The sequence below is a fragment of the Heteronotia binoei genome, chromosome 20 (genome assembly GCF_032191835.1).
Source record: "Heteronotia binoei isolate CCM8104 ecotype False Entrance Well chromosome 20, APGP_CSIRO_Hbin_v1, whole genome shotgun sequence".
NCBI lineage: Eukaryota > Metazoa > Chordata > Lepidosauria > Squamata > Gekkonidae > Heteronotia > Heteronotia binoei.
Genome location: NC_083242.1, coordinates 34,413,249 through 34,425,548, shown reverse-complemented (window position 1 = coordinate 34,425,548; position 12,300 = coordinate 34,413,249). Strand labels below are relative to the sequence as shown.

At 48.9% G+C, this 12,300-nt stretch overlaps 1 protein-coding gene across 1 annotated transcript in view; it reads right to left on the bottom strand.

Moving 5' to 3' along the window:
• Positions 1-11,067: 11,067 nt before the first annotated feature.
• Positions 11,068-12,300, bottom strand: part of MYO15A (myosin XVA) — a 168,957-nt gene continuing 167,724 nt past the window's right edge. Inside the window, 1 exon segment of the mRNA XM_060260643.1 lies at positions 11,068-11,239. Within this exon segment, the coding sequence (XP_060116626.1) occupies positions 11,138-11,239 (102 nt within the window). The 3' untranslated portion in view covers positions 11,068-11,137.

Here is a 12,300-nt window from a genome sequence, read left to right as displayed (position 1 = left end):
GTTAATGTAAAGAAGAGAAGTTTGGTCCCTGGAAGGTAGTTCCTGTGAGCCCTCTTGACATAACCATGGTCAACACTGATGCATCATGGGATAAAACCCACAAAACCATTCTGAACATGAAAATGCACTCTGGGGTTTTATGCGATGTACGGTGTTGATTGCCAATCAACTGGTGGAGCCTACAGGCCAGCTCGTTTCCTCAGTCTACAGAGATCTGTTCCCCTGGAGGAAATGGCTGCAGAGGAAGGAGGGCTCTGGCCTAGGGTTGCCAATCTCCAGGTGGGGGCAGGGGATTCCCCTGGTTTGGAGGCCCTCCCCCCGCTTCAGGGTCATCAGAAAGTGGGGGGAGGGAAATATATGCTGGGCACTCCATTATTGCGTAGGAAGACCGAGTCCCATAGGGTATAATGGAAAATTTAGCCTTGCATATTTGGGGTGGGGGGAAACTGGGTTTTTTTTTGAGATAGAGGCATCAGATTTTCAGCATAGCATCCGGCGCCTCTCTTCAGAACACCCCCGAAGTTTCAAAAAGATTGGACTAGGGGGTCCAATTCTATGAGCCCCCAAAGAAGGTGCCCCTATCCTTCATTCTTTTCAATGGAGGGAAGGCATTTAAAAGGTGTGCGGTCCCTTTAAATGTGGTGGCCAGAACTCCCTTTGGAATTCAGTTATGCTTGTCACAACCTTGTTCCTGGCTCCGCCCCCAAAGTCTCCTGGCTCCACCCCCCGAGTCCCCAGATATTTCTTGAATTGGATTTGGCAACCTCCGGCCTACTTTGTTGTGTTTCCTCCCTAGGCTCCATCCACAAGTCTTCACGGATTCCCCAAGCTGGAGCTGGCAGCCCTCATCACAACATTAGAATTGCACACCTTAACCATTACATTAGATTTACAAACTGTGCACTTAAGGCAAATAGAGAGCTGTGGTGGTTATAAGGTTGTCAGGTTCTCCCTGGTTATATGGTAAGGTTGCCTTATCCAGGTTGGGAAACTCTTGGGAGATTTGGGGACGTAGCCTGGGGAGGTCAGAGACATCAGCTGGGTCCAAAGCCATAGAGTCCCCTTTCCAAAGCATCAAATTTTCTCCAGGGGAGGTGATTTCTGTAGTCTGGAGATGAGCTGTAATTCCAGGGGAGCCCCAGGTCTCACCTGGAGAGTGGCACCTCAGGTGGTTAGAGCATTAGACTAGGACCTGGGAGGTCTAGGTTGGAATCTTCATGCTGCCATGGAAGCTCACTGGGTGTCCCACACTCTCAGCCTAACCTGCCTTACAGGTAGATGCAGGAGGGGTAGCTGTGTTGGTCTGATGCAATGAAACAAAGTATTAGTCCAGTTTTAATTCTGGGTATAAGCTTTCATGTACATCTGATGAAGTGGGCTTGCAAGCGAAAGCTTATAATTAGAAGAAGAAGATTGCAGACTTATACCCCGCTCTTCTCTCTGAATCAGAGACTCAGAGCTGCTTGTTGTTCAGTCCAACAGTCGAGACCGCCTCTTTGCGACTCCATGGACAAAGTCACGCCAGGTCCTCCTGTCTTCCACCATCCTCTGAAGTCTGCTCAAATTTGTGTTCGTTACATCAGTAACGCTGTCCAGCCATCTTATCTTTTGCCGTCCCCTTCTTCTTTTGCCTTCTGTCTTTCCCAGCATCAAGATCTTCAGTGAGTGCTCCCTTCTCATTTGGGTGGCCAAAGTATTTGAACTTCAGCTTCAGCATCTGACCTTTCAGGGAACAGTCTGGGTTGATTTCCCTTTGGACTGACTGATTTGATCTTCTTGCAGTTCAAGGGACTCTCAAGATTCTTCTCCAGCACCACAGCTCAAAAGCATCTATTCTTCTGCGCTCGGCCTTCCTTATGGTCCAGCTCTCATAGCCATACATTACTACTGGGAATACCATCGTTTTGCCTATACAGATTTTTGTTGGCAGGCTGATGTCTCTACTTTTTATTATACTGCCCAGGTTCGCCATAGCTGTCCTCCCAAGGAGCAAACATCTTTTAATTTCATGGCTACAGTCACCATCTGCAGTGATCTTGGGTCTCAGAAATGTGAAGTCTATCACTACTTACATGTCTTCCCCTTCTATTTGCCATGGTGTGATGGGGCCGGATGTCAAGATCTTAGTTTTTTTGATGTTGAGTTTCAAGCCTACTTTTGTGCTCTCCTCTTTCACCCTCAATAAGAGGTTCTTTAGGTCCTCCTCACAGAGCGGCTTACAATCTCCTATATCTTCTGCCCCCACAACAAACACCCTGTGAGGTGGGTGGGGCTGAGAGGGTTTTCACAGCAGCTGCCCTTTCAAGGACAACTTTGCCAGAGCTATGACTGACCCAAGGCCATTCCAGCAGCTGCAAGTGGAGGAGTGAGGAATCAAACCTGGTTCTCCCAGATAAGAGTCCGTGCACTTAACCACTACACCAAACTGGCTCTCTTAGAATTAAACTTCGTTGGTCTTAAAGCTTCCACTGCATTTCAACTTTGTCCTACCTTACAGGGATGTTGTGACAGCAAAATGGAGAAAGGAAGAATCTCACAGGCTGCTTTGGGGGCCGGAGAGCCAGTTTGGTGTAGTGGTTAAGCGTGCGGACTCTTATCTGGGAGAACCGGGTTTGATTCCCCACTCCTCCACTTGCACCTGCTGGCATGGCCTTGGGTCAGCCATAGCTCTGGCAGAGGTTGTCCTTGAAAGGGCAGCTGCTGTGAGAGCCCTCTCAGCCCCACCCACCTCACAGGGTGTCTGTTGTGGGGGAGGAAGGGAAAGGAGATTGTGAGCCGCTCTGAGACTCTTTGGAGTGGAGGGTGGGATATAAATCCAATATCTTCTTCTTCTTCTTACTGGAGAGAAAAAAGGGGGTCATAAATGTTGCATACTAACCTGTGTCAAAAGTAACAAAAAAAAATTACAGGGTTTTGGGCTCACACCCCAAGGAACTGTTCTGTCTCCTTGATAAGAGTTGCTAGGTCTGTGTTGGAAAATACCTGGAGACTTTGGGGGCGGAGCCAGGAGAGGGCGGGGTTTGGGGAGGGGCTTCAGCAGGGTCCAATACCCTTCCAAGCGGCCATTTTCTCCAGGGGAGCTGATCTCTGCCAGCTGGTGATCAGTTGCCAAAGTGGGAGATCTCCAGGCCCCATCTGGAGGCTAAGCAACAGAAAAAAGTCACACGGATAGGAGACTGGAAGGAGAGCAAAGGCCCCGTGTACAAAGTACCTCTTACCCACCTCTTGAAATTCAATAAAGTGCAATAAAGAATGCCTTCTCCAAAAATAGAGACAATCCAATTTCTTTACTGGTAGCGAAATTTCTTAGACGCATCCGGATTTGCACAATTGTATGCGGAGGGTACTCAAAACGCATTCTCAAGTACCAACGTCAGCTTACAGGCATAAGCGGTCTGTATTCCTGTTTCGCATTCCTGCTTTATCCCAGCTCAGAGCCGGATTAACCATTAGGCCAATTAGGCGCTGGCCTATGGGCCCCCACGCCTTTGGGCCCCTGGAAGGCATTTTCCCCCAGTTTGCCTCTGCTTGCAGCCCTCCCAGCTTGCACGCGCAGCCGGCAACTGAGCCGCTCTTTGCCCGACTTGCCTGGTGTGGCTGCTGCTGGCGTTGTCGCCAAGTTTGCCTCTCTCTGCCTCTCCCCCGCAGCTTTTTCAAAAGGGACTTTCAGAAGGTGCCTGCAGGCTGCAGCAGGGGCCATGAGAGGTGCGGCAGGCACTCTGAGCTAATTTCCAAGGGGCCCCCCAAAATTTCCACTGCCTAGGGGCCTCCACAGGGTTTAATCCAGCACTGTCCGAGCTACAGTTTTGTGCCACTAGTTTGCTTTACGCTTCACGCTGATATTAAATTCTTATCACATTTACTCCAACAATTGCTGACATCTTTTCAATGGTCGGCTATTGTTGGAGTAAACGCGTGAAGAGAAAAGCACACTCCGAATCTGCCCTTTTCTCCAGAAGAACGGATCTCTGTGGTCTGGAGATGATAGCAAGGGTGGCCACATAGAATAAATGTCAGACGTATGAGAGCCACAAGACATGAACGTCAGATATTTGAGAGAAGGAAAGAAGGAAGGAAGATGGAGAGAGAGAGAGAGGTGGAAAGAAAGCACCTTTAACTTCAAATGTATTCTCCAAGCTGCTAGCTGGCTTGGCTTGGCGAAGTGATTTAAAGAGAGGAATGCCTTTTCCAAGTCAGCCAACAGAGTGGGGGGCTTCAAAAGCCACAAAATATGTGTGAAAGAGCCACATGTGGCTCCCAAACTACAGTTTGGCCACTCCTGCTGTATAGAAACAAAATTTATTTCAAGGGAGAAAACATTTCTAAGTGAAGAAAGCTATGCTGGGGAAGAAACCACTGTCCCTCTCTTGCCTGGCTTCCGCTGGTGCCTTGCCCTTAAAAACGGAAACGCCAGAAATAAGTGACTTTTTAGGATCTTCCTGGATGTTAAGCACAGTAAAATTCAATGGTGATCTATGGTTTTATGGCTCTCTTTGAAACTGGTCTGTGAAACGTCATGGAGAGTCAGTGTGACTTGGTTCTGTTATTCTTTCCCTTCCCCCCTCTTGCTTTATTGCTTGGGATAGTAGAATAGTGAGAAACGAAACTTGTAGTGAGAGGAGAAGAAGTAACACCTTCCCATACATTCCTGCATGGGAGTGTAGGCCATCTGGGAAAGCAAGGACGAAATGTTGATAACATAGTGGGAAAGTAGACATTTATGATAGTTTATGCGCTAGCTGGCACTCTTTACCCCCTCCCGTGAGAATCCTTTGACGTATGTCTTAAAAGAAGCATATCAATGTAACTTTGGTATCACTCTCAAGGTCCTGAACCAAGAGAGCATCTCGATTTAACGATTAACGTAGTTTTGTATCCACTTGACTTGTCCTTTTGAAAATCGCATGCTTGACACTGGAGGCCTGAATTGAACCCTGCCAATCTCCTTTTCCTGCTTATTCCTCCTCCACTTCAATTTACAGGCAGACTAATAATCTCCTTGTCAGCAGCCAGAGAATGCCTGATGTTAAGGACGACATTTGCTTGTCTCTGCTCTTTTAAAGAAAACCTTTTGTCACTCCCTGTCACAATGTTTCGTGGAGTCATCCTGGAACAGTTTAGAACTGTTCCTAACATGTCTTCTTATTGCTGGAAGAGATGTGGGGCTAGGGTTGCCAAGTCCAATTCAAGAAATATCTGGGGACTTTGGGGGTGGAGCCAGGAGACTTTGGGGATGGAGCCAGGAGACATTGGGGATGGAGCCAGGAGATATTGGGGGTGGAGCCAGGAGACATTGGGGACGGAGCCAGGAACAAGGGTGTGACAAGCATCATTGAACTCCAAGGGAGTTCTGGCCATCACATTTAAAGGGACAGCACACCTTTTTAAATGTGTTCCTTCCATAGGAAATAATGAAGGATAGGGGCACCTTCTTTTGGGGCTCATAGAATTGGACCCCCTGGTCCAATCGTTTTAAAACTCCGGGGGTACTTTGGGGAGAGGCACTAGATACTATATTGAAAATCTGGTGCCTCTACCTCAAAAGACAGTTCTCCCAGAACCCCCGAAACCTCCAGATCAATTCTCCATTATACCCTATGAGAATCGATCTCCACATAGGGAATAATGAAGTGCTCAGCAGACGTTCCACCCCGCCCCCCCCCCCCCGTGTCTGGCGACTCAGAAGCGAGGGATTGGCCTCTCTACTCACGAGTTGCTGCCAACTTCTTCAAAGTAACACAGACACACCATCCCGAGAGGAAGCCTTTCAATCGGAGACCGAAGCCTCCGGAGGTGGGAAGGCACATGGTCCTGTGGGGGCGGGGCTTCCCTCCACCAGCCAGCTGACTGGTAGCGGGAAGGAGCCTGGGAAAGCGGGAGAACTCCCGCTGGGACCTGGGGATTTGCAAGCCTATGTGGGGCTAAGGCAGATTTTTTTTTTTCATACCTGGTGGTCCTGCCACTATGGTTGCCACTTTTTGGAATCAGGTTGTTGGAGAAATTTTTAAAATCGCAGGGGGTTGGGCCCCGCTTTCTCCAACCCTGATTCTTTTTAAATCTTTGGGAATCTAAGTATATTCAAAAAACAGATAGAGAACCAATAATGGTTTTTATTAACTGTCTGCAGCCAAAACTGTTGTTGCACTTAAGTGGAAAGACAAACAGTCTGCCTCTATAAAGGCTTGGTACAGCAAGGTCTGGGATTATTTTATATTGGACAAGAGCACGGATGAGATAAATCATCAGAGAGCCAGTCTGGTTTAGTGGTTAAGTGTGCGGACTCTTATCTGGGAGAACCGGGTTTGATTCCCCACTCCTCCACTTGCACCTGCTGGAATGGCCTTGGGTCAGCCATAGCTCTGACAGAAGTTGTCCTTGAAAGGGCAGCTGTTGTGAGAGCCCTCTCCAGCCCCACCCACCTCACAGGGTGTCTGTTGTGGGGGAGGAAGGTAAAGGAGATTGTGAGCCACTCTGAGACTCTTCGGAGTGGAGGGCGGGATATAAATCCAATATCTTCTATCTTCTTCTTCATCACAATAACGTATCTTCTAGAAATGGTCTCCCTTTTTAAAATCTAATTCTGTCGATAATTTATCTTTCGCTAATGTTGCATAAGCTGGCATTTTGCTTGTATTGTTGTAAATACGTGGATTGTATGTATCCCTTAACCGATGTTCCCTCTAAACTGCGGAGTCTCGCGAGCACAAATTCGACTTTGTGAGCTACTGGCATTAAAGTCGTGAGCTCCTGCATAAATTATTGTACTCTGGGGCCATTTTTCCTGAGCTAAGACAAAAATGTGCAAGCTGGAGGCTAAAAATCTGTGAGGTAGCTCACGCGGACTCAGCTTAGAGGGAACACCACTCTTAACGTATTTTAATGTTTCAATATTTTCTGTCAGCTGTTTACATTGTTAATAACATTTTATATTTATATATATATATAAATCTTATTAACAATGTAAACAGCAAACAGAGAATATTGAAACATAAGGATATGTTTATTTATATATATGTATATATAACGGCAATTGTGGTTTCCACCTGCCTGTTTCTAGTGAGAAATCTCCAGGTAATTGTGGTCTTTGCCCGCCGATGCTCAACTGATCAGAGGACGGAAACAGGGGCCAAAATAGAGGCCAGGGATGAACCTTGGAAGATTTTTTTTTTTTAAGGAGTCCTCATCTACTTACAAGGAGTTTTGACCACAGAGTTCCTGGCAATTCCTAGAGCTACCTGGAGGTGACACAAGGTAGCTCTAGGTCTTATCTGAGGAAGACAGCTGTTTCTCAAAAACATATGCTACAATAAAAATTATTATTCTTAAAGGTACCATGGGTGGGCCTTTGGGGGCACTTTGGGGGGCAGGTTGGTGTAGTGGTTAAGTGTGTGGAGAACCAGGTTTGATTCCCCACTCCTTCACTTGCAGCTGCTGGAATGGCCTTGGGTCAGCCAGAGCTCTCTTATCTGGGAGAACCAGGTTTGATTCCCCACTCCTTCACTTGCAGCTGCTGGAATGGCCTTGGGTCAGCCAGAGCTCTCTTATCTGGGAGAACCAGGTTTGATTCCCCACTCCTTCACTTGCAGCTGCTGGAATGGCCTTGGGTCAGCCAGAGCTCTCTTATCTGGGAGAACCGGGTTTGATTCCCCACTCCTCCACTTGCAGCTGCTGGAATGGCCTTGGGTCAGCCAGAGCTCTCTTATCTGGGAGAACCGGGTTTGATTCCCCACTCCTCCACTTGCACCTGCTGACATGGCCTTGGGTAGGGTTGCCAAGTCCAATTCAAGAAATATCTGGGGACTTTGGGGGTGGAGCCAGGAGACATTAGGCATGGAGCCAAGATCAAGGCTGTGACAAGCATCATTGAACTCCAAAGGGAGTTCTGGCCATCACATTTCAAGGGACAGCACACCTTTTCAATGCCTTCCTTCCATAGGAAATAATGAAGGATAGGGGCACCTTCTTTTGGGGCTCATAGAATTGGACCCCCTGGTCCAATCTTTTTGAAACTTGGGGGGTATTTTGAGGAGAGGCACTAGATGCTATACTGAAAATTTGGTGCCCCTACCCCCAAAAAACAGCTCCCTCAGAGCCCCAGATACCTGCGAATCAATTCTCCATGATTTTCTATGGGAATAAATCTCCATAGGGAATAACAGAGTTCCCAGCAGACATTTCCCTCCCCTCCCCCCGCTTTCTGACAACCCTGAAGCATGGGGAGGGTCCCTTCTAAGCTGTGGAGTCTTGTGAGCAAAAATTCTCCGTTGTAAGCTGCTGGCATTAAAGTTATGAGCCGCTGCATGAATTAGTTTGCTCTGGGGCCATTTTTTCCGAGCTGAGACAAAAACGTGTGAGCTGGAGACTCAAAAACTGTGAGCTAGCTCACGCTAACTCAGTTTAAGAGGGAACTCTGCGGCAACCCTGTGTTTTTAGGGCTGCCAAGATCTTGTTGGGGGGGCGCAAGGGGCAGGCGTGTCTCATTGCCCACCAGAAATTTTACCATACAGTTCCTGGCGATTCCTAGAGCTACCACTTGTCACGTCATGTTAGAACTTCCAGAAAGGACATGAGATTGCATTTTTTTTTTAAATCTACCCCAACTGCACCCCGTCCAACCATCCTCCTAGGCAACCCACTTCGTTTGGATGCATTACGAGGAAATAATCAGCCCCAAACAACCATTGACCAAAAAAAGGACACTTTTAATTTTGTACAAATTGTAAACCAATTCTCCCCCACCCCTCCCCCAACTCTACCTATGCAATTTTGAGTGCAGTTTGTTTTTTTGTTTTTTGGAGTTTTTTTACAAAACGCGGAAAATGGAGGCATTCCAGTTGTGCCGAGGGCTGAAAGGCCAGCGATCGAGCTCAGCTATTTTTTACAAAACACGAACAACTTGATTACTGGGAAAAGCAAGAATCTGAAAAACATCTGTTTTCTCGGACTCCTCCAACCTGGGCAGCGGTTCTCCCCCTTCCGGGAGCCTCTGGAACCAGATGTGGCTCTTGAGGATGGCTTGAACCATTTTGCAGCTGCTGCAGTCAGGCAAACGGATGCTCAGGGGACGATCCCGTCCAGCAATGCATCTTGGGACAATTTCCCCATGTCCTCAATAGGATGGGACTGCAGGCTTACCAAGATGGAGCCTTCTGCTAGAAACCAAAAGGACAAGAGCTTGGGTTGCCAAGTCCCCACTGGCTGCCGGTACCATAGAATCCTAGAGTTGGAAGGGACCTCCAGGGTCATCTAGTCCAACCCCCTACACAATGCAGGAAACTCACAAACCCCTCCCCCTAAATTCACAGGATCCTCATTGCTGTCAGCTGGCCATCTAGCCTCTGTTTCAAAACCTCCAAGGAAGGAGAGCCCACCACCACCTGAGGAAGCCTGTTCCACTGAGGAACCGCTCTAAACTCACAAACCCCTCCCCCTAAATTCACAGGATCCTCATTGCTGTCAGATGGCCATCCAGCCTCTTTTTAAAAACCTCCAAGGAAGGAGAGCCCACCACCACCTGAGGAAGCCTGTTCCACTGAGGAACCTCTCTAAACTCACAAATCCCTCCCCCAAAATTCACAGTGTCTTCATTGCTGTCAGATGGCCATCTAGCCTCTGTTTCAAAACCTCCAAGGAAGGAGAGCCCACCACCTCCTGAGGAAGCCTGTTCCACTGAGGAACCGCTCTAACGATCAGGAAGTTCTTCCTAATGTTGAGCCGGAAACTCTTTTAATTTAATTTCAACCCATTGGGTCTGGTCTTACCTTCTGGGACCACAGAAAACAATCCCACCCCATCCTCTACAGGACAGCCCTTCAAGTATTTGAAGATGGTGATCCTATCACCTCTCAGCCGCCTCCTCTCCAGGCTAAACATGCCCAGCTCCTTCAACCTTTCCTCATAGGACTTGGTCTCCAGACCCCTCACCATCTTCATCACCCTCCTCTGGACTTGTTCCAGCTTGTCTAGATCCTTCTTAAAATGTGGTGCCCAAAACTGAGGTCTCACCAGAGCAGAGTAAAGCGATACCATCACATCACGTGATCTGAACACTAGACTTCTGTTGATACAGCCCAAAATGGCATTTGCCTTTTTAGCCACCGCATCACACTGTTGACTCATGTTCAGCGTATGGTTCACTAAGACCCCTAGATCCTTTTGTCCCCCCCCCCCCAATTGCTAGAGTGTCCCCACACAAAACCATAGAGTTTTCCATGATTTCCTAGAGAGTCCCCACACGGCGTGCCTGGCATGATGCGTCACTTCCAGGCAACGTCATCGCACTTCGTGTGCCATGGCGAGACTCTTCAGGGGGCAGGGATACCCCTAGCAGTCTCCTCCCTGCCAGCAGGTTGGGACCCCACCAAACCAGGGGATCCTCTGCTCTTGGTGGGAACTTGGCAACCCAACCAAAAGCCCTTTGAAATCCTGGGCCCTGATGGCTTTCTGGAAGCAATCAGATCTATGTGACTTAAGATTACCAACTCTGGGTTGGGAAATTGCTGGAGATTTGGGCGGTAGAAGCTACAGAGAGCTGGGAGCAGAGAGGAGAAGGGAAGAGACTCCGCCCTACAAAGAAGCCATTTTCTCCAGGTGATTCTGGTGGCCCAGAAATGTGCTGTAATTCCAGGAGATTTCCACCTGGCAGATTCTGGTGGCCCAGAAATGTGCTGTAATTCCAGGAGATTTCCACCTGGCAGATTCTGGTGGCCCAGAAATGTGCTGTAATTCCAGGAGATTTCCATCCAGCAGTTGGCTGCCCTTCAAGAAAGGAACCTAAAAACCATTCTGCCTGAAGCCACACATCACAGAATTCGCAGTCATAGCAAGGTCGCTAGCCTGTATTTTGCCCCCTTGCCTATGTGATTTTGCCCCCTTTCCCATGCGATTGGTTGCAGAGCTTCTTGGACGTCCCCCAACTCCACCGTACCTGCGATCCCAACAGTTTGGGAATTGGCAAGTGTTGACCCCCCATTTAATGATTGGACTGCTGGACCAGATCCCATGGTTACGGGAGACCCTATGCAGACCAGGGCCTGGCGTGGGAAGAGCAGAAAGAGGCTTTCGGGTTAATCCATTACCGGTTCGCCTGCGCTCGTCTACTCTCCAGAGAGGGAACGGAAGAGGGCAGCGAGCCCTGTCACAACAGCGTGATCTCGCTCGGCGGCAGCGTCAGCCTCTTCTCCCGGGCGTGGAGCAAGTTCTCCATGTGCGTGGCGATTACGCGGCAAAGTTCCAAGCCCTAATGGAGGAAGCGAGATGGAGAAGCAGCCGCGTGAAGTGTCATCACTCTCGTTCTCCCTAGCAGGCATAGACAGTACGACAGGGACACGGATGTGCAAGTTCACATGCAGTCAAAGGTCGATTCCACACGGGTGTTTGGGGTCTCTGATGTACGCCCCTCCGCCCCCACCCCGAATGTTTATGCAACACCTTTCCTCCAACCAGTAGAAAAGTACAAGAGTCCAGCAGAACCTTAACGGCTAACAAAATTTGTGGCGAAAAGCCCCCTTTCCCCACCCACTTTGTAAAAAAACTTCGTTGGTACCAGGAAAGCTATCGGCAAATGCCAGTCTGCGCTCATGGGCATCGAGTTGTGGGTTCCTGCTCCAACGTGCTAGCCGCTTTGCTGGCCCTCGCAAGGGCGGAAAGGCAGTATGCAAATTCTATAAATGATAAATGATGATAACAATGTCACAGGCATTTTCTCAAGGGGCGTTTTCGCACAGAGCTTACCCCGGAGCGACGTCCCTCTTCGCCGCGCAGCGTCTGCGCGGATTTCGCACCAACTGCTCCGCAGAACCAGGAAGAGCCGCGGATTTTGCGGCGCTAACGTCAACTGGTTTTCAGCGGTTTACATTTGCGACGCAAAAGGCTCGGCACTCCGCGGCTCTTCCTGGTGCTGCGGAGCAGTTGGTGCGAAATCCACGCAGACGCTGCGCGGTGAAGAGGGACGTCACTCCGGGGTAAGCTCTGTGCGAAAATGCCCAAGGTGTTCCGTTCTGACCCTCTAGTGCTCCTGGACTTCCTCAAAGGGCTCTTCAACACTTCGTAGTGAGTAGAGACTCGCAGAAGCTCATACCTTGGCTTGCCACAATCTTTTTTAGTCTTTAAGGAGCTCCTGGACTCTGGCTCTTTTCTACTGCTACAGACAGACTAACAAGGTCTGCTATCTTGACCCGTATCTTCATCTTGTTCTATATTCTTCAGATATCTGAAGAAGCGAGCAGCGGCTCACAAAAGCTCCTACCCTGACACAAACGTCGTTAGTCTTTAAGGAGCTCCTGCACTCTGGCGCTTTCC